Genomic DNA, 22,942 nt, shown 5'->3' on the forward strand with positions numbered 1-22,942 from the left:
TCTTCTGAGTCTAAAGTAACAAACTCTTATTATAGAACTATAAAATCCTTGGTTCACTTTTCTTCAAAGTCTTTTACCTGAAATCATATATTAACCTCATGTACTGTAAGGAAAGAATAGTTCCATACCAGCTTGTATCCTTAATTCATCTCTGAATTGAGACAAGTAGCCAGGATAATAATAGTAGAGAGAGAATATGAACTTCACATTGAAGGGAAATTCTACAATTCTATTTTCATTAGTTTATCCTGCATAAACATAAATGAGGTGTACTTTTACATTAGTATGGCATGCAGCTAAACAGAGTATCTGTAAATAATTTCAAAGTGTAATCTTGAAAACCACAATCAAATATCCTAACAGTTTAGTAATTAACAACAGTTTTTATATTAAAAGATTGATAATCAGAAATACACTTGGTAACATTAAGGTTCCAAGGCTTCCAATATGCATATGATGCATATTATGATTAATATGCATCAGTCATATTATGGCGTATTGCCGTTCATCCTACCTTCTGCTGATAAGTTCATCATCAGAATCCACGTCATTTGCTCCAATTTGATTAACATCATATGTGTCATCGTATTCGTCATCATAGCCATCCGCATAAAACTGACCTCCATCTTCTACTGGCACATTCTCTACGACTATACTGTAAGCATTATATCTTTCTTTTTGTTGTGCAATATGAGTCTTATCATCAAGCAATGCTTTTGCATTTTCTCCTTTTCTGCAAAGATAATGAAAATACATCCTCATCAAAAACTCAGTATTTTGTGTTTATTTCATAAATTCAATTAAATTGTGATCTGTGCAAGAAAAAATATTTTTGAAGTAGCTTGTAGGCTATTGGGCAGCAGTGATCTTTCCCTCCTGTACATTTCTGAGACTTGGACTACCTACAGTATGCACCTCAAAACACTGGAGAGATATCATCAATGCTGCCTTCACAAAATCCTCCATATCCATTAGTAATGCAACTAAATAAACATCACTGCCCCCTCCTGTTCTCTCTCGGGCCAATATCAACTCATCACATTCTTACAATCCCAACACCAGACTCCCAAATCAAGCACTCCAAGCTCCATCACAGCAAGAGACTTCACAAACTACTCACCCACCCATCCCATCAGGCATCTCCTGCCCCATCTGCAGAAGAGTCCATGGTTCCAAAATTGGCCTCATCAGAACTCTCAGAACCAGAATAGGAGTAAATCCTTCTTATTCCCAAGGTAACGTCTGAGAAGCATCTCAGTACCATTTACAACTTCGATCACCTCTATAACATACCTTTTCATCTTATCTGTTCTTAGGAAGATAATCTAGCTTCTATGAGATCATTCATCCCTGGATGATTCTAGCAAATCTCCTCTACAAATTCTTTGAGTTCCTTTCTACCGTCTGGTGCTCAGAATTGAGCATAATAATCCAGTTGGATCTTAACCAGCAAATGTCAAGGGAATTTTGCAATTCCGTTGCTTTGGTTCTCCATAGCTCAAATTTTAAAATCATATACCTAGGGCTCAGGAACTACATAAAAGGATATGGAAGGGACCTTGTTGTTTTTAAAGTGTAAAAAAATACTCAGAGGGTATATGGACCACACCATCTTAAAGAATGTAGGGGCAGAAACTCTCACAGTTTAACAAGTTGTTGGATAAGAACTGTAACCTGCTGTACTATGCATATGATGCCTCTAGGTGGGATGGGGCTGGGTAGCTCTTTTTCAACTAGTATAAACTGCTATGATTTTTATGCCTTCTTTATAAAAAAACGTTTTTTAAAACTTTACTTTGTCACCTTCTTTCGAAAATGAAGATACAGCCTACTTGGTTCTTGTACCCACTTCCATAATGTACCATTTGATTGATATTTGCTTCCGCATCCTTCCTACCAAAATGCACGTGCTTCATTTCATTAAGGTGGACATGCCATTTATCTCCCCATTTCACCAGCCTATGTCTTACTGAGGTCTGTTATTGTTTTCTTACAATGAGTTTTTTCATCTTTGAAATTATGCTCTATATTCTCTTACAAGTCATCAATACACATCAAAAAGAACAGTAGTCCCAAAACCAACTCTCATAGGACAGGGAATTAACACTTTATAATTCTCTCTAAACTGAAAAATAATCATTTCGCACATCGAGTTCTGTTTTCCATCACTTAAGAAGTTTTATATCTATAAATAAAACCAGAAACACCTGTAATAACAATACAGATTTGTTTTTTTCATTTATTGGACAGGAGTTCTACTGAGTTCCTCGACATCAGGTAGGATACTAAATCAAGTTAGTTTTTGTGGTTATAATTTAATTGGCAATGAGAAAATTCATACTTAGAAAGTTGAGCACTGTCTTTGCATAATGTCAGAGAGATTGCAGAGGATACTTTAAGTAGACACTATAGTAATAATTCCCTCTTACAGTTAGGATGATTGCATGTGGTTAAGACAAAAGAAAGAGCCTGTTTTGACTTCTCATTGATGAGACCAATTTTAGAATTGACCTGTTTCCCATTACAAGTGAGACATACAAGATATACAAATTTTCACATTTTCAAAAAATTAAGCAAGACCCCATGAACAGTTAATGTTATTCTGAAGAAGTGAAAAGACATGCAGGCTGTACAAGGTACCACAGGAAACAATCTATGCCCATTATCTAATGAAGAGTAAAACTTTCAGAGCTATTTTCAGCTCTCAATTTCTCTTCTTTTCCTAAGGACATGATTCTTCTTTATTGATCAATCTTGATTCTAGTAGTACCAAAAGACCTCTACGTACAAGATTAATAACCCTAAGGGCACTCTGAGAACAAAGAACATTAGATACATTTAGTAACTGTAATTAATGCTGCTTCAGTACTGCGGTGGGGGCAGAAACCTGACTGGAGGGATTCAAACAGAAATTTCAGGCAAGATGTGCATGAATTTGGGGAGCAACAACTTATTCAAAGACCTTGGAGAGAAAGGAAAAGTTAGAGCTGGTGCTGTCGTTTGCAAGGATAGAAACTTCCAGCAGGGTTTCAATCAGTTTTCAGTAGGGACATGCAACTGAGATATGCAGAAGGGAACTGTGTAGTTTGGAGTAAAAAAGTAAGTTTTTATTTTCCAGGAGTTAAAAGTCTAATAAAGTTTTTGTTTTATTTTGCATTGAATCACAAACACATTTCCTTTCTCATTCCCTCACCAACCCACATTTCTTAATGACTGGTTTGAGAACTGGTTACTCAGACTACTATTGCTGAGACTTCATCTTCCCATTAGAAGGCAAATACAAAAATAAATTTAAAATACAGATGCATAACTAAACCTGGGAACTATACGTTCTGCAATTAACCACTGAGCCACTGAGGACATTGACATTTAAATCTTTTTTTGTGTAGAATGTATTTTTTTGGCTCATCATAAACCTCTAAAAAAGTACAAAGATTCTGAATAAATCATAAAGATTCAATCCAACACATCTACAATAACTATTCAAGGTCAAATTTTGATTTGGAATGCCAGACTCACTTCTTGCCTTTCCAGATCTTGCTCAGGTCTACAGTATTTCTGTTGTAAACATCAAACTCATCATAGTCAAAAACATTTCGTCTTGTTGAAAGAACTGACTCCTGGTTCTGTTTCACCTGCCTAATGAACATAAAATACATTCAATTGTTAGACCTTGCTTCATGGAATATTACAATTTGCACTTCAGATTACTAAACATTTCAAGAACATATTCAGAAACTTGTATTTGATTTTAGATTGTATGAACACCAATTTCCATTAAAGCAGCAGCAAGAATTATAAATTCAGGATGATAAAATTTAAATCTTCAATGCTAGACTGAAAAATAAATGGGAAATCAAGTTTTTCAGCATAAAAAGAACAGAAACTAAATACATTAATTATAGGTGTGAAGAATATGCAAGCTTAAATCTTGTGGTCAGTATGCTCTATCCTTGGTTATATTTTATGTTTAAAAGCACAAACCAAGGATAAATTGCAATCAGAAACAAATGTACGGAGTTCCTCCACATTGAATAATAGACATTAACTTGAGAGATATTTTAATTAAAAAACTGCAACCTCCACTTCAAAAGTATGCTGTAATCTTCTGAAAATTCCCTTTTCAGCCATTCCAAATACTTTCAACCAATCCTTGAAGATTCAGGAAAATGTTGGGTAAGGGGAAGGGAAGAATGAGCTTTATACCATGTCAATCTGTAATTAGTCTTTTGATTGGTCGTATGTTGTCCCAGTTGAAGAGTCATCACAAAATGACCCAGTAAAAATTTCACAAAATCTTTTACTTCTAAGAGAATATTTTGTAGCACTAGTTATGGTGAAACAAAGAATAATGCCAGTTTAAAACAATAGTGGTATCATGCCACAAAATATCATCAGAGCCATTGATTTAAGTTGACCTGAATATATCAACTTCTATTTTTACTACATGGTCATAAAACGATAGGCAAAGTTACATGATATTAATAAATTAAAAGTCTTTATCAATTAACATGTTCTATTACCTATAAATTTAAAATGACACCCTTTACTATTTTGAATCTTAAACATAAACAAGACATCAATTTATGTAATCCAAACTGCTACCTACGTTGGTCAGTTCTTACCAGTGCACGCATCACCCAATTTAAAAAAAAGTACAATGTGAACTTTACCTTCATGTGGTTTAGAAAAGGTTGTACTGTATCATTTCTTACAGTATTCAAAAAAATAATAAATGCTCAAACATGGGCGAGAATAACACCATTGAGGCATTGTGATTTCAGTGAATATAATGAGCCAAAGTTTTTGATTTGCACAATCCCCAATTCTTCTGTTGTGATTTGCTATTAGTTTACATGGATTGAGTTAACAAAAGCAGAAGTAAATTATAACAATTGTAGAAATTCCATAGTCAACTAAACTCTTACAAATATTTATAGTGGTAAGTGAACCAAACAAATAATTAACTAAACAAAGTGGTATTTAGGCACATTTAAACTGACGACATAGAAAAAAAACTTCATAAATCGCATTAACTCCATTAGCTGTACCTAATGGAACATAAAACAGTCAAATACAAACTGTAGATTTCATTATTTGATCTTGATAAACCCCAGATTCCAGATACAGTTGGAGAATCATAACTGCAGTAAAGACAACTGAACACTTGAACTAACATATTCAGAAACCACTGTGAACAACATTATCAAAGATTCCAGTTCTAGATACTTGCTAGAAAATGAATCACGCCCAAGGGAAAAATTTAACTGCTGGAAACATATCTTGCTGTAAAATATATGATCAAACAAATGTAACAAAATTAAGCTTGTATTCAAAATTATTACACCTTAAAATTAAGATTAAAAATGGATGTAATACTCTCTAAACAAATGATATTTCTTACTCATTTCTTCAGGGAAGAAATGAATCAAAACATAACAATACTACTATTTTATGTTTTCACAATGGCACTGTATAGCTTTTGTAAGCACTTAAGTATTTCCCAATTAACCCAAGTTTTAATTTTAAATTGAGAAGCCCAATCAAAGGGAAAGCCTAAAAATGCAATAAAATAATTCTCTTTTGAGAGTATGATCTTAAGACATAGAACATTTTAAAAGTAGTAAACTTCATGACTTAGTACATCTATTAGATTTTCTCCCACAAAGCTACACTCTCAGGCTAGTAAGCTGTCATCAAGCTGTATCTTCAGCAGGATGTTTTTTTGGTACCTCACATAGCACACAGGATGCATTCCCAGCAACTGAATACTAATGGAATAAGTAACAAAAAGAATACTAATGGAATAAATGCTGAAAATTATTATAGTATTATATACAGAGAGATGCATTACCAATGGTGTTGCTATGCTGGCACCCTGGTGGGACCTTTTGCCCTCTTCCTTGTACCAGGAACCTGGGTACTGAGAAACTAGGTAAATTTCTGCTCTTTCTGGGACTTGTGCTCTGCTGTGCAGGGAACCTAGTGTGAATCTAGCAATGATTTGCCCCACTGCGGGCTGTAGAAAGGCTGCCTGCAGGGGATGGTGTTGCACAGGCTAGGATGAGCAGTGTGGCTGCTCAGCAGCAAGATGAGGGGCTCAAGGCTGCCCACTGGCAGGCATGATGACTGCAGCCCTTTGTTTGGGACTAGCACCACGTGTTGATAGACCACCTGAATCCAGTGACCACTGTTGAGCTTATTACCACAGAGAAATCTCCGGGATAAGAAGAGCAGTTCAGCCAAAGAAGGAGGGAGAGACAACAGCTTCCATTAGATTCAACTGGAGGTGACAACGGAAACCGCAGATTGTCTATCAGCACAGAGCTGCCATTGCTCATTCCCAACAATGGCCTGTACTTACTGTCCAGGCCATCACGTACCTCTGAGACACAGATCAAAGCATAGAGCAGCCATACTACTCACCACAGCTCACCCCACAACAGCCCTCAAAGGCACCCTTGTCACACTAAACCAATGATTCATTGCTGGCAAGCACCAGTGGAAGCCAGGAATTTTTGACAGGTTCTTGGAGTCTGACACCCCAATACTTTCTCTAAAAAAAGACATCAGCTCAAAAGGCTGGGATTTGTACCACGTCCCCAGTGGCATACAGTGCACAGGCTGAGCTGATGTCTTTTTTTTGGGGTGTTCAGACTCCAGGACAAGGGCAGGGTATGATTCAATGGAGTACCGGTGTACAACATGACGGCATGTCCAGAAAAACTCAGTATAATTTAAAGATCCTTGACATCATAGAACATTCAACGCTATAATTACACAAGAGTTTGCACTTAATGAAAGCAAACCACTGTACTTTGCCAGCAAGACTTCAGTTTAAAACAGCTCATCTTAACTTATTACCTTGGAAGAGATTGGTCTATTTTTTGAAGTGAAGGCGGTATTTTATCTTCAAGGATATTATTGATTACTTTTTCTGTGTCATAATTGTATTCTTCCAAACATTCAAGGATGAAGCCTTCCCCAAGGTGTGGTAAAATATCCTTCACTTGAGAAAGTAAAGATTCCAGCTCTACTCCTGTTACCTTTGCTGCAGCTGCACCTGCACCCTATATGTAAAAACAGGAATAAAAAAAAAGCAATTTCAATAAATTCTATAAGTTACTCATTTTATATTTGAATCCAAACTACATGAACATTTATTAAACTCAAACTAAATTAAATTCCCTGGGCGCTACTGTCACTGAAATTAAAATTAGATCTCAAGATTTACTCTTATTAAAAGTCAACTATTATTAAAAATCTTTTCTGTATGTAACACATTAATCCTTATTATAAATTCTTATACCCAAATTTATAAAGGAAACTAGCTGTGTAAACTTGTAATTACACTCCCTAGACAACATAGGCAGGAGGTGCAATTGTAGCAGCAGTCATCCATTGTTCTTTCAAGAAGGAAATTGTAGAAAATGATGGGAATATCTGTCAAATAACAATAGCAATATTTAATAAAAACCTTTGAGCATATCCAGCAATTCTAAATGTTGTGCAAAAGCATGTCCATGCTTTAAAAATGTTCCATTTATGCCTTTGTAATTGAATAATAATTCAACACCCAACTTCAGAATTGTGCCAAGTTTTTCTTCTCAACTAATCCTCAACTCATAGACCATATTGAATCAGTTACATTCCTTCTCTATGCAGCACAGGTGGCCTCCAAATAAATTCATACAGCCATTAGGAGAGTGAACTATACCAACTCCATTTGGTACTTACACAATCATCATTTTCATATTCTGGCTGTTTGAGGTCTTGGTCCATTTCACCATTTACTGCTGAAACCTGAGAGGTAACAGAGGTACTTGAAATTTGAGAATTTCCTGTGGCAAAGATAGGTTTCTTCCTGCTACAGGCCTCCCAGGCACTGTCAACGGCTTTGATGATATAAGATGTCCTGGTTTCATCACTGTGATTTTTGTTAAGATGAAGACAAATCAAAATGCAAACTGATAGGTATCTTAATATTAAAAGAATACTTTCTATGGGTTTAGAACACACACAGTAATAATCAACTGTTTAGAATACTGAAAATTTAGAATTAATTTTCCCCAACTTTTTGTTAGATACCTATAGTAACTCTACATATAGAAATTCAATTCAATTGCTTTTCAAGAGAAAGTTTGCCTTGTGTTGAGACACCTCTATGATTAGTGACTTATAAATCATATTTTTCCAATAGGTAGGTACTCATTAATTTTTGCTCTAAATGGTAAGGCACGTTAAATCAAAGATGATGGCAATTCTCAATTAATTAACTCTAGAAGCTTGCAATATTCTGCACCTTTGAGTCACCCAGCACCAAATAATTTCAATCATAAATGTGTGGAGAGGAAAAGAATATTTCTTCCAATTACTCTGCCAAAAGACCGCTAAAACTCTAAAGATTATTGCAGATCTGCAGTAGATTATCCAATTTAGAGATCATGAAGGAACATACTTTTTTGCCATTATTATCATTATTTAGTATCAAGACTGATAAAGTAACAATTTCTCTCTTGCCAGTTGCCACTTCGGTGGCTCAGTTCAGCAGTAAAGGATACAGTGCAGGAAATGCCTGTTGTAAAAGGCTGATATCATCTGCCAGTGGAAACTGCTCATCATAGTCGGTCAAAAATCTGTGTAAAGCGTAATGAAATTCTAAGTCACAACACAATCAAACTTTGCAGACGTACATTGCTTGCTGGTATATATTCCGATTCGTAGAACTGAGATAACTTTTTTCCCTTGCCATTTCTCTCTGCAGATTTTACACCATTTACAATATTAAAAATAAATAACTGGCCTGAATTATTTGGTACACTTTGGAATAGGCAGCTATAACAGTATTGGAATGATGATGGCTTCCATGAGCATTTTTGCAAATATGCTTTCCTTTAAATAAACTATTATTTCCAATGTATGCAAATTTCCCAATCATGCTAAAGTAATTTAGGCTAGTTGTTCATGACACACAGGTGTTCACTGGTTTGCAAAATTGTTATACTTCTTTTAGCTTGCTCTTTCTCCCTTGTAAATTTTTACTATTACCACCGTGATGCAACCCAGTGGAGAACAGATCGGGTATGCACTTCATTACAGCTCAGTTATTAATCAACACAGGCACGTCAACAGAATAAAACTAGTCTTGCAACATCTTTATTCCCTTTCTTCCCCCCATCAAACCGGAAACACAGCTAATGTTGTACATTATTGAATGTAGATGTTAAACAACAAAGTAACTCCCCCAAAGATTAGACAAGGTCAACAAAGACCTTCAACCAGGAGCCAGTACTTAAAAGCTATACTACGTTACATTACAATTGACACCACATAAGAGATCCACTGAGGTAGGTTCTCTTCGTTCCTCCCCAAACTACAATTGCACCTTAAACAACTTCTTTTAAACTTTTAAACACACCATTAAAACTGAATCCCTTTGAACAAAAAGGCAAATTGCTCAGCAAAATATGCAATGTAATAGTCTAAATTACTTGAAATCACTGGGTTGGAATGCTTTCGAATTTTCTAAATTTTCCAGAGCCTGACTGCTCACTTACCTCTTTTGGTGTAGCAGAGCAGTAAAGATCTGAAGGAAATCTTCTATGAAAGTCAGACTATGCTCAGACCTAAAAAAAGAAAAACAAAACTGTCAAGGGACTTACTATTTGAAATAAATTATCAAGAGTATTTTTGCACATTTCTTAAGGAAATTTCCTGCAAGTTTTCTTGCACCAGATATAATTATTATATTTGCAATATTCAGATACAGTGTCACTTAAATTCTCTAAGGATTGAAGTATAAAAAAGGAATAATTACACAACTAGAGCTGTACCATTCAAAATTCAAAAGGTTGAAGGGTGACAATTTAAGTTTTTAAAGCTTTTAAAAGAGAACTGATCAAGTACGGAGCCAGATGTTAACATGAAGTTCACATTTGGAGTTTCTTATGTGAAGTAGAAACCCTTAATTATAAAATGCAGGGTCTCCAGGAATACAAGTTTAATTAAAATATACCCAATTATCTGTTCAATTTCATAAATGTTCCAGAAGCTCAGAATTAAACACTTAACCACTTAGATATATTTAATTGATGTCGATACATTTATGCAATCATGTTTGGTTTAGTCTGGATCCATCAGCAGGAAATAAGAAACTTTAGGCTTATTTTATTCCATTAGTTGCATTTTGAAAACAGTGGATATGTATTCAACTACATTTGAGGCTGTGTATTATGGACACCCATTAGACAACTGTAATTAAAAAAAATTAATAACTTAAAACCCTTCTATTCGAATGACAATAAGTTCTGAATGGTAAGGAAAGACTTCCTGAACACATTTCATTTACCTTACAATCACCGAGGAAAACTGTAATAAAAAATCCTTTGAACTTCCCCACAAAATCCCAGCGAAGTGTTCAGACCGTTGGCAGCCACCAAAAAGCCCGAGGTATCAGTACCTCCAAATTTCTGACAGATGTTCCTAGTATTTCCAGTAAAAACTATTAGATTCCCTTTTTTGCTATGAAAGGTCTGAAATATCTCATTTGTTGGCAAATATCCCATTTTGAAGGTCATGAATAGAATATTGAGGCACCACAGTCAAGTCTACTAGCAGCACAATATGTGAAAAGAAGCACTACAACATTTGAAGCAATTCCTTTTATTTCCACTCGAACATTAATTAAAACATTATAAAGAAATGGTGACAGTGGACAATTCTGCCACACTTCCCTTTTAAAAAAGGCTGGTTCAGTGAATCTTTTATACCGAGTATGTATCCCATAGAAAATGCAATAACTAGCTACATATTTTTCCTAGTTCCTTCATGAAGACAGTACTGTCAAAAGTTTTATAAAGAGGAACTAAAATAATGCAAGTTATTTCCTTAGACATGACAGACATTCCCACAAAATCACTATTATTCAGTCGTGTAGACATCATCGTGGGAGACAAGGGAGACATCATCTCACATGAAATTCATTAAGGTTTATCAACAGTTTTCAGGTTGTTATCTTTTCTTGATGGAAATCATGACAGAACAATATATGTATTCTATAGTTATGTCTCAACAAAATGCTTTGTATTTGGCACTCAAACCATGGGAAGTAATTAATAAATAAATGGCCCTGACCACTATCTAGTGAGCCTTGCTAGAAGACGGATTTGTATGGTAATCAGACAAAATACAATTGGATTGAGTTGTGGTGCCCCCAGTTGAAAATCTGCTAAACACTTATGTGTGAAGCAAAGGAAGCATTTATTATGTTTAGCTCTAAATACAAACATATTTCAGAAAAATATTTTCCAACATCTTTCAACTTGAAAAGCACACTTGCCATTATAGTGATAGTGAATGAGCTAACAAAGCTTTCAAAAATAAATAAAATTCGATTTGCTGCTTCCTTACCCACTTTCTAATATAGGTTGAAGGCACATGTAATTAATGATGTGATGGAAAGTTTCAATAATTTTCTTCCTTGAGTGCGAGAGCCTCCTCCACAAGTCATTCTGCAAACTGAAGAAAAAGATACATTTCAAATATTAATACTTTGTATGGGCGAGTGGGGAGTAGAAGGAATGGAAACAGAGGGAGCACAGAAAAACAGATAATAAAACCACATGACCCTGTATAAGTGTTTACACAATAAATCCTGACTACTATATTTAGGTTTCTAAGAATGGTTAATAACCAGACCAAAAGAGTGGGTCAGTCTATTCTCTTGAGCATGAGCAGGCCACTGGAAGAGAAATTCTTATTTTCCTTTTTCCCCGATGGTTTGTATCCATTCTGAGGATGAATGCTGTTTTCATTGTGATGTAGATTGAACATCAAAAAAAACTGCACAATTTGATAATGCTTTTTATTCTTCATAAGTTACCTGGATACATAAATGTTGGAAATGAATAAATTTAATCTTGGCAGCAGAGATGCTCGGGAGAATTGGGCTAACACAGCCTGTTACTGCACAGTGGCAATAACAGTGATACACCTGATTTGTATGTGTCCAACAAACTGAACATTCCACTAGTTAGGACTGGCACCTTCCATTGCAAATGCAAAATTCATGAAAGAAAAGCAAATAAAATGAAACAACCAATTCATTGTCAAACTGATTAATAATGTAGGTTTACTTGGTGAATGGTGATAATCTATCACAGATACATCTCTGATTAAAAATAATAGTCAAGTACAGCATGGATTAAATTTTGATGTTCCCATAGATATACGTTGAACTTAAACACCAGATTTAAGTTCATACTTCCAGCATTAACTTGTACTCAAGTCACTAAAAGTAGTTCTTTAAGCCAGCTAAGGTGGATATTTCTTTCAGAAATGGTGAGAGTAAAGTGAACAGAATGTTCAGCTTGCTGCAATAAAATATGACATTCCCAAGTTAATTTGTTACTGAATTTCATAAAAATTAGAGCGTTAGGAAAATTTCAATCCTCCTGGTGGAAGGCTGGAGAATACTGGCCCAATAAAATTTAGATAAAGTAAATGGTAGGAAGAGGTTAAGGTCCAAATCCAACAGATCTCAAAGACATCACTGAATAAACTTAGCAGTTCTGCAGATGCTGGAATCTGGAGCAACACACACAAAATGCTGGAGGAACTCAGCAGGTCAGGCAGCATCTATGGAGGGAAATAAACAATCAACATTTCGGGTCGAGACCCTGAATAAACTTACCTAGTTTCTTCAAATCGCCTCTTTTTAATTGTGTTTTCTAGTTCAGGGATAATTAGTTCATAAAACGAGGCCAATCTGCAAGAAACAACGAATTGTCAAAAATGTATTTCAACATACGGACACCTGCTGTAAGGCAGTCACCCAATCTGTATTTAGTTTCTTGACTGCAGAGGAAACTACAGTGTAAGCACTAAATGCATGAATGCAGCACACTAAATTGGAAGAAGTGCAAGTAAATTGTTGATTCACCTGGAAGGAGGTTTTGGGTCCCTGAATGGTGGGAAGAAGCAAATGGGCAAGTGTTGCATCTCCCACAGTTACATGGGAAGGCGCCATGAGAAGCGGAGTGGGTGTTGTTGGAAATGGAAGAGCAAACCAAGAAGACGCCAAAGGAATGATCCTTTCGAAAGGGGAGGTGATGGCATGTCAGGTGATCACATCTCATTGGCGGAAATTATGGAAGTACATCCCACCCTGGACATTCTCTCTTCTCCCCCCTCCCATCAGGCAGAAGATACAAAAGCCTAAAAGCACGTACCACCAGGCTCAAGAACAGCTTCTATCCCACTGTTATAAGACTATTGACCAGACCTCTTGAATGATAGGATGGACTCTTGATGTCGCAATCCACCTTGACATGGCTTTGCACCTTATTGTCTGCCTGCACTGCACTTTCTCTATAACTGTAACACATTTATTCTGCATTCTATTATTGTTTTTCCCTTGTACTACCTCGATGCACTGATGTGATAAAATGATCTGTATGGATGGCATGCAAAACAAAGTTTTGCTGTACCTCAGCAAATATGACAATAATAAGCCAAATCACTAATTTATCACATAGTCAATGGTGAAGTGGAAGGCAAGGACAAGGAGAACTCTACCTAGGGTTTGGGTGACAGTAGAGGGGGCAAGAGAAGTGTGAGAAATGAAACAGACATGGTTGACAGCCCTTTCAACCAGGTGGGACGAGAGCTACATTTAAGGAGCATGGAAGACATCTCAGAGGCATAAGTATGGACAATGTAGTCTTCCAAATTGAAACAATGTAGTTAGGGAAAATAGAAATGGAGTCCAGAAGCAGGGCGGGAGGAGGTACATCACTTCCAGACGTCAGCAATAATTAAAAGGCCTTTGTTACCCTCGCTCAGACAACATTAACACTATTTGTTGTATTCTACTTCTGTTGATCTACACTATCACAGACATTTTCTTCATCCTCTTCAATATAATTCTAATATAAACAAAATCCCACACTGGAAAAACATTTTGCAGTATGCTTTCCTACCTTTGTATAAAGTCATGCCTTTGGAATGTCTTACTAGCTTCAGGGAAAATGTCCAAAAATGCAAACAACGTAGTGCATGTATCACATAGATACAGCAAAACATCCTTAAACTCCTACAAGACAAAGATTTTGTCATGACATTATTCATAAATGCAATCTGAATTCCATAAAACACCAGGTAAAAATATCTTTTCAGAATTATTAAGACCCAGATCTCTAAGTAGGTTTCTTGACCTAGAATAAACTTGTTTAGTAGATCGACACTTTTAACGTGTGAAGCTTAACAGTAAAACAACATAATAAGTGCAATAGTTCTGCTGCTTTACCAAAAATGCTAAAGAACAGGTGATCACACAGCCCTCAAGTTAAACACTGACACCAGTTCTTAAAGTATGTATCATTATATTGCATCAATCACTTAAAAATATGGAAGATCATGCAAAGATATAGTATACAGATGCGATGATACATGCTGGAAGAACTGAAGCAGCATTTATCTTAGAGAATGTTGCATGTTTTTGTCATGGGGTAATGATTAAATGGCCAGATCTGATGAACATCTTTTAAGTAGTCATTTTAAAAATAGTTGCTTAAATGTTTGTGGATGATCTCCAATTCCAATACAAAACAAAATTGCAATCATGATAGAAGCAATCCCACATAACATTTATCAACAGGTCTATTATTGATAACAATATGAATCAGTATTGTGTTCAACGGAATTTATTCAAAAGTGAGCATCTTTAATTATAAACAGAAATTACAAGCTGCTTGTGGAGTCACTAATACAGAATAGTGTGTAACTGCTTTAAAAATTAATCAGAAATAATAAATTTTGTTGCAGGATTCTTTTTTTAAACATCATTAGCTATTAATTTCACCAAAATATTTCTTACGCTTAGAATACTTATTCTTCTTGGTTAAAATATGGAATACACACAAGAGATACTGTGAGACTGTTTTCCATTTATAAAGCTGAAGCTATAATATGAATGTTTTAGTTATGACTGAAAATATTTTTAAGAATCAACAATGTGAGCAATACCTGGAGAGGCATATCCATGGGTGAAACTTTGGTTTGACTATCAATCTTTTGAGGGCAATTGGAATAATTTTCCAATTTTAAGCCACACTTCTCACAGATGCTACTGTAAACCTTGAAGAATAAAAAAAGATTTGAATAAAAATTGAACATTAGTTCCAACAACATTAAACATTAAAAAAAATTGTATAATGACAGGGATTAAAATTTTTGTCTATCTGTTCTCTTAATAGATTATCTATTTTTATAAATACTGTGGAGTAAGTATGTGTGGCAAGTGTAAACTTTCAATGTCACAGTCAAACATTCTGAGGTGTAGTTGGAAGTTATGGAGTAAAGCTCACATTGTCTCATAAACCCGCTTAGAACCCAATCCTGAACTTTGTGCCCTTGGCATCAGCTTGACCTTTTCCAAACTGCTGATGTATGGTTCAAATTTCCCAGGACCAACATCATTGCCACAGATATAAATTACAGACTAGTACTATCAGGCCAAAAACAGAAAACGCTGGTAATCCTCAGCAGTCAGGTGACATTTGTGAGAAGAGAAAAAGAATCAAAGTTTCACGTCGGGGTGACCCTTCGTCAGATGAAGACTCTCCAACCTGAAGGATTGACTCTGCTTCTTTTCCCCACAGAAGGGGCTACAAAGTATTGCCAGCATTTCTTGTTTTTGTTTTAGATTTCCATCATCTGCAGTTTTTTTTTAATTTTCACCTTTTAATGCTATCAGGAGTCACATTAGCAATGTCACTAGTGAGGAAGGCCTTAGGTGTTAAAATATTTTGTGGATAGATCCTGGCATTTGTAAGATATATAACTAAAAATTTACAAATATGCTGGGGAATGTATCAGGAGAAAATGAGGTGGAAATAAGTTACTTCATTTCACATGCAACGTTTGTAGTTGGAGGAGAGGTGATGTTCATGCCCTTAATCAGGGTTGGACTTGAATTCTTATTCCAGAGAGAAAAATACGTCAAGTGTTCTCAGCTCCTTCCAGGATTTTATATCTATTTTTACATTATTCTCAAATCAATCTGCATAAACACATTTTCCTTTAAGAAATGTTTGCAGGCATTTATCCTACAGCAATGATGTTATCCCAGCAAATTTACAACAACCTTATTCAATCTGTACAAAACTTATAGACAAATAATTAAAATGTAGAATAAGCACAATTCATTTTAAATACCTGGAGGATTGTGGGCACTGTTTCATTCAGATCATTAAAATAATTCGGCTGCTGGTTAAAAATATTTCCTGCAGATAAGAATAAATTCAATTGAAGTCCAAAATAAATGATAAAAATCATCTTGCACCTCCTTTACAAAAGAAGCTACACATTTCTTTCAGACTAACCAATCATCTTCTTAAGAAGAGAAGCATTTCCTTTTCCAAATATTACGCACAAGTCAAAGATTTTTGGGATGTCAAAGAGAAAGCCATCATAGATAATTTCTCCAAAAACACTGGGTGTAATGAAGTGCTCCTAATGAAAAAAAAAGATTGAAAAACAATTAGATTCAGTCAAACCTACATGTATGTCTATCAGCCCAAATTAAAATTTAGGGCATACAGCTTTTTAGCTCTGCACATTTTTGACAACTGAATCCTCAGATAGCTTCATTAGAGCAGCTTTAATTGGCAAAATGTAACTGGCATCAAAAATATTTTGCTTTAGTTGCAGAATGATTATATTCATTCAGTTGAAAGGCTCACCCACACAAAGGCAGGTTACATGTTAGTTGAATTCCTGGCCAAATGTTTGCTCACACTTTAATTGCATTCCTACTATCTTCCTTCATTTTGAAGTGATTGTTTCACTTTAGAAATCACAGTCAATACACAAGAATCCCCAACATAAAATGATATAAGCAGTTTTAATACAGCTCTGGATCCAATTATGGTCAGCAAATGAGCTGCTATTCCATATTTGTCAGGACTTCTGGTAACAGAAATAAATAGATCATTGTTCAATACAAAAAAAGTTAATCAGCTAATCCTGATTTTCTGTTTATACAGCATTCAGTTATGATAGGTTTCTAGAGAAGCTCTACCTCCTATTAGCTATGAACTTTGATTCACCTGGAGAAGAGAGACCCACTAGCAAACAGATCAGATTAGAGGTCTAGAGGTCTTGATATGGACGTAATCAAGGGAGACACTTCACTTGAAAAACTACCGGGAACCCTTCTTGAGATAAGTAACACAATAAAGATTGCTATTTCAGAATGAAAGATTCTGATTACTAATCAATAATGCATCACAAGACAAAGGAGCAGAAGTAGGCCATTTAGCCCATCAAGTCTGCTCCATGAGCTAAACTAATACTATTCCTATCTAGCCCCAATTTCCGGCCTTATCCCCGTATCCCTTGATACCTTGACTAATTAGATACCTATCTATCTCCCCCTTAAATGCCTCCAATGATCGGGCCTCGACAGCTGTACGTGGCAAAGAATTCCATAATTTCACTACCCTCTGGCTAAAGAAATTTCTCCTCATCTCTGTTTTAAACCGGTACCTTCTAATTCTAAGATTGTGCCCTCTGGTCCTGGACTCACCCACCAAGGGAAACAGCTCAGCCACATCTACTCTGTCCAGTCCTTTCAACATTCTAAATGTTTCTATGAGGTTCCCTCTCATTCTTCTGTACTCCACTGAGTACAGTCCAAGAGCTGACAAACGTTCAGATTGAGGTTGAGCTCTACTATACTGGAAAATTAAAAAAAGATACCATTTGGCAAGTCACAATTTAATTGGACATCCCCGTCTTATATTTAAGTGATAAACCTTGAAATTATACAAAGATCAGAAACTATTTAGAAGTGTAACTATTTTTCCTTCAGAAAAATGCTCACTTTTGAAACAACTTCTTGCCACCACATACAGAGTTCTCTACAAATGTTAAAAGGGAGAAAGACAAGTTCTGAGGAACAACTAATAGAACTGTATACTTAAAAGTAGATGGGTTATTTGGAATGTACCTCATAGATTCATAGAGTTGTACAGCATGGAGACAGGCCCTTGACCAAACTCATCCATGCCGACCAAGATGTTGATCTAAACTAATCCCATTTGTCTGCATTTGGCCCATACCCCTCTAAACTTTTTCTAACCATGTACCTCCTACACTTTATGATCTCCTGGAATTTGTTTATTCACCCTCTGGTGTTAGAAAGGAATTTTCTAACAGATTTTGGTAACTTGCTTGTGTCTCTCTCAGGAAATTACATGGTTATGGGAGTAAGATTATTGGTACATAGAAACTGCGTCATGCTAGCACGAGAGTGACCTCGTGAAGCAGCTACTCCATATCCTGTTTGTAGGTGAATGAAACAAGTTTGTAAAGTTATTTGTGCGAAAATACATGTGACAAATGTACATTTCAGAAGCTGAGACAATGTAGTCAGGTAAGCTACAATATGATTTCCAAAGTAATTCTCAGACATAATGCTGAGATAGTATTCGCACAGAACCCATCTTAATATGTTCTTGTGAAGTATATTCAGGTCATGCAAAGTTTATGTCTATTCAGATTAATTTCAGGTATCAGAAAATGTTTTATTTCACTACCCAAGGCAAAAATTAGAAACAATTACTTCTGACCAGAATTTCTAATGTATGCACACAAAATTGTTAGTTGAAATAAGAGATAATCCAAATGATAATTTTGATTTTGAACCTGTTTTGTCAAATATCAGTTTTAAATATATTTAATTAAACAGTAACGAAGAAATCTGTAAGTCTCCAACTGCCCATGACATTAATTCTATTCAGTATGCCTAATATACCAAATTCAGCATTCTATAATTGAAAAGCAACACAAATAACTTATTTAGAAATAAAATTATGATACTTTGGACTCCTTGTGGGTGGACATCCTAAGAAAGGTCATAAAAATATTGCGATGAAGGCGTTTTTGCATTTCTGCTATGGCTGGATTTGAATTCTCCATTTCGTCAAACCGACGAGGTGTGTAACGCAAGAAAGAGTCCAAAGATTTCTGGAGAGAGTCATCGAAAATAACCTAAAAGTGAGCAAAAAAAAAGAGGTTCCATTAAAGTAACACTTACAATATTAAAAGTTTATACTTCCGATCAGTTTGTTCCCTTACAAATTCTCTGTTCCCAAATTTAAAATAGAAACTAGCCATCCACACACATCACACTGGTTAAACTCTCTCTTCATTGGGTCTTTCATTGCACACCCCCTAATGTGAGGGCATGATGTGACCCTGTGACAAACTTACAGGGACAGTTTCCATTTTAAATTGCATAAGTTAATCCATCATTCCATCTGTGTGGAAATATAGAAGACAATTTCCAAATATATCAAACTTACTTCAAACTGGACTTCAAGAAGTCTGCAGACTTTTACAGAATACATATCTGTCTATAGTCTTAAAGTTGTATACACTGTATTGATCACCACTGCACAACTAAACAAAAACTTGAGATATACCACAACATTTATAAAGGAGAACATTTTATTGAGAATGGAATGAATTTTGATATAGAAAGTAGGATTTTATTACCTGGCACCAAAATTTATCATGAGGGAGAGAGAGCAACCAATCAAGATCACTGGCAATGAAATTTGCACGTTCCAGAAATTCTTCCACCAGAGCTGGTGTGTCATCTTGAGGTGGAGGCTTATACAACACAAAGTAACATTCTTCTTTCCTGCTTGGGTGCTTTTTTAAAAAATCAATACACATATAATGAAAAATCATGAATACTAATTTTACTAAACAATGCAGTTTAATTTAGTCTTCATTAATAAACCTTATTCCTAACAGGCTTTATACATCCATTATTCTCAATATTTTTTTTAAATAAGCTTCACAACATTCTATTAGGAGATCTGAAGAAAATGTGGATGAAGAAAAGGAAGAAAATTCTTTGGCAATTCTTTGTAATATCATAGCACCACTCAGGTACAAAAGGTCGCTATTTGGTCCATCGAGTTTGCACCTTCTTTTTGTGGGACAAGTCTGTCAGTTCTACTCCTCCAGCTCTCCCCCGAGCCCTGCAAATTATTTTCCCTTAGCCCTGTCTAACTCACTTTTGAAAGCACTGGTTGATTGTTTCCACCAAGCTTACAAGTAAAGAGGTTCAGATCATAGTTCTCTGCATAAAAAAATATTGCCCTCAAATCCCCTGTCTTTTGTCAATCAGTCTACATCTGCATCCCCTGATTTATTAAGTGTCAACTAATGGGAACAAATTCCCTACACAAACACAATCAAACTTTCTCTTAATCTTCTTTGCTCCAAGGAGGACCACCCCAGCTTCTCCAGTCTAACCATGTACTAGAAATTTCTCATCTCTGAAACCATTCTAGCAAATCCTTCTCTACATTCTCTCAAGGACCTTGACATTCTTTCTAAAGTGCAGTGACTAGAATTTTACATAATACTTAGTTGTTTTATATACTTTTGCACTCTTCATATTGTATATTCATTACATTATTTTGCATCATGATACCATTATATGAAACAACTGCTGAAAAATCTACTTCCAAATATTGTGGAATGTGACAATGCCTGGATTTCTGCTTTCAGTTTGTAATATTTGTTCATCAGCTATACTGTCAGCATCAATAATTGTAGTTTCACTATCCAAACCTTGTTTTTTACAGGGCATTCAGGCTGTTATGGAGTCTACAAACCACACACAAAAAAAGTTGCTGCCATAATAATAAACCTGTTTAGGATGCCCATCAATGAGTCACATTTTTCCAAATGCATTGGAACAATTCTCCACAGGAATCCAGTTTAAGGTGATACTTTACTATCCAAATCAGTACAAGGAGGAACCCATGTAGGCCACCAAGAATGGGAGTGATTGGCAACTGGGACAACAATGTTTTGGTTACATTGAAGTTTAAACAGCATGGAGAATGCAAAGCCAGCCAAGAAAGTACAAAATGCATGAATCGATTTCAGGTGGATAAAGGTAGATGCAGGGAAAATCATGTTACAGAGGTGAGAAGTTCAGGATGGAGTTACAAAGTTCAGCTAGAGGCAACATGATCAACTCAAAACAATAGTAAGAAAGAGCATCAGAATTGTTGGCACAGGTGCAGATTTCATAATAGTAGTAGAAGAATAATAGTTTTAGATTTTTCAACATTTAACTGAAGGAAAATACAGGTTACCTAAGACATACAGCAAGACAGCACAGAGACAATTAGGAGAGGTGGTCAAGGAAGATGGTGGAGGAACAGAGCTGGAAACACAACACCACGGAAGCTTGCTCTACAACATCAGATGATGTCAATAATGGTTTACTGTTAATAGTCTGAAGCAACTCACCAATGCTGGTAACTGTTGTGTTTTCCCAGTCTTTTTATCCAGTTCAGACAGATAAATTTGATCTAGAGGCAAAGTTGGGGCCATGATGTCTTTTTCCTAATGTCAATGTAACAAACAGAAGCTATCAATATACAGCATTTCTAATATAATTAAGTTAAACATTAATACATTCATCATGAATGCCAATTTAAGCAAAAGAGCCACTATTAATGTCCTTAAGGTACAATATGCTCATATATAAGATTGCCACACGTTCTTAGCTAACTTTTTGTAGAATGCACACAAAATTGACAAATCTATTGTAAAGCTACTATAAAAATGTTTCATAGAAGTTCCAGTGGAGTTAATCAAAAGCTAACTACATATAGGCAAACTGCTGTGTGACTTCATACTGATCCAGAGCTTTTCTCTCAATGGCTGTAAGTTCTGCAGCAAAGGTCAACAGATAGTCAGAAAAATTGTTTCCTTCCCCTTTTCAAATTAACCACATAAAAGTAGCTCACATTGAATGGGTTGAAGTCACAATCCAGGTTTCAAGAACATAATTTAAGTAACAAAAACAAAGAATACTGGAAATATTCAGCAACCCAGCCAACACAAAATCAGAGTTAGAGTTTCAGTTCTTTAATGCAACCTGGTTCACTTTTATACATAATCAAACTAGTTGTACCAGTGTAGGACTGAGGTGTGTTGTATTATCAGGGTACTAGCTTTCATATATGAACTGTTCAATCAAAACAACATCTGCTTGTTTAAATCAGTCAGAAGTAAGTAGTTCTAAAACCTGTACATTTATTATATATTCTAGCAAACATTCCTTCTTCAGAAATCAAACAACAAATTAATTGCATACTTAATTAATTTGCTGTTTGTGTCATCTCATTTTACACAAATTATTTAAATTATTTGCTGACATAACAGCATTTCATTGATATCAAAACACTCCACATCACAAAAATATAATAAGTCACTGTTAATACAAGTCCTTTCTATTCAATAAAAAGCTATTAGAAAGGGACACACCTGAATTTTTTTTCTATTTGCATTTTTTGTGGCAAACCCTATTGAAAAAAAATTGAAAAGCAGGGACTTTCACCCTAGCATTCATTTTCTTTTCGTTTAGTGTAAACAACAGTTCTGAGGAAGTAAAAAAAAAGTATTTTTCCAAAACTGATAAAATAATAAACAATACAGCCTAATCAAGGTATTACGCAAGTTGAATAATTCAGAAGTACTGCATGCAGATTGACAGAACATTATCAGTGCATTTTTGGTGATTGACAGAATATTATCACTGCATTTTTGGGATTGGAAAAGACATTCTGACACACTAAGCAATTGGTTTCATACTTGGACTAAGAAAAAAATTGGCAGGACAGAAATCAGGAAGTTTCATAATTATATAGTGTGTTGTTTTGATCTCGGAAGATAGTCAATGAACTGCTTTTCTGAGGTGTGTAAGACTCAGCAGCCACTCTACACTTGACGAAATGCCTCAAATAACATTGTGATATGACTAATTCATTTGTTTTACTAATAAAAAGATAAATCTAGATTAGGGTACCATGGTCAACTCTCCTGCTCAACTTTGGAGAGGGAC

General features: G+C 35.4%; 1 protein-coding gene across 1 annotated transcript in view; it reads right to left on the reverse strand.

Moving 5' to 3' along the window:
• The window catches only part of ascc2 (activating signal cointegrator 1 complex subunit 2), a 36,945-nt gene that overhangs the window by 8,279 nt on the left and 5,724 nt on the right, over positions 1 to 22,942 (reverse strand). The window contains exons 2-16 of the mRNA XM_052032189.1: positions 21,343 to 21,438; positions 19,561 to 19,719; positions 18,883 to 19,053; positions 16,383 to 16,512; positions 16,216 to 16,283; positions 15,025 to 15,135; positions 13,980 to 14,092; positions 12,692 to 12,766; positions 11,410 to 11,517; positions 9,558 to 9,626; positions 8,562 to 8,636; positions 7,738 to 7,927; positions 6,865 to 7,070; positions 3,520 to 3,639; positions 515 to 733 (exon numbers count right to left, since the gene is read on the reverse strand). Coding sequence (XP_051888149.1) covers positions 515 to 733; positions 3,520 to 3,639; positions 6,865 to 7,070; positions 7,738 to 7,927; positions 8,562 to 8,636; positions 9,558 to 9,626; positions 11,410 to 11,517; positions 12,692 to 12,766; positions 13,980 to 14,092; positions 15,025 to 15,135; positions 16,216 to 16,283; positions 16,383 to 16,512; positions 18,883 to 19,053; positions 19,561 to 19,719; positions 21,343 to 21,426 — 1,898 coding nt within the window. The 5' untranslated portion in view covers positions 21,427 to 21,438. The remainder of the gene's footprint in view (positions 1 to 514; positions 734 to 3,519; positions 3,640 to 6,864; positions 7,071 to 7,737; positions 7,928 to 8,561; positions 8,637 to 9,557; positions 9,627 to 11,409; positions 11,518 to 12,691; positions 12,767 to 13,979; positions 14,093 to 15,024; positions 15,136 to 16,215; positions 16,284 to 16,382; positions 16,513 to 18,882; positions 19,054 to 19,560; positions 19,720 to 21,342; positions 21,439 to 22,942) is intronic.

The sequence above is a fragment of the Pristis pectinata genome, chromosome 17 (assembly GCF_009764475.1).
Source record: "Pristis pectinata isolate sPriPec2 chromosome 17, sPriPec2.1.pri, whole genome shotgun sequence".
NCBI lineage: Eukaryota > Metazoa > Chordata > Chondrichthyes > Rhinopristiformes > Pristidae > Pristis > Pristis pectinata.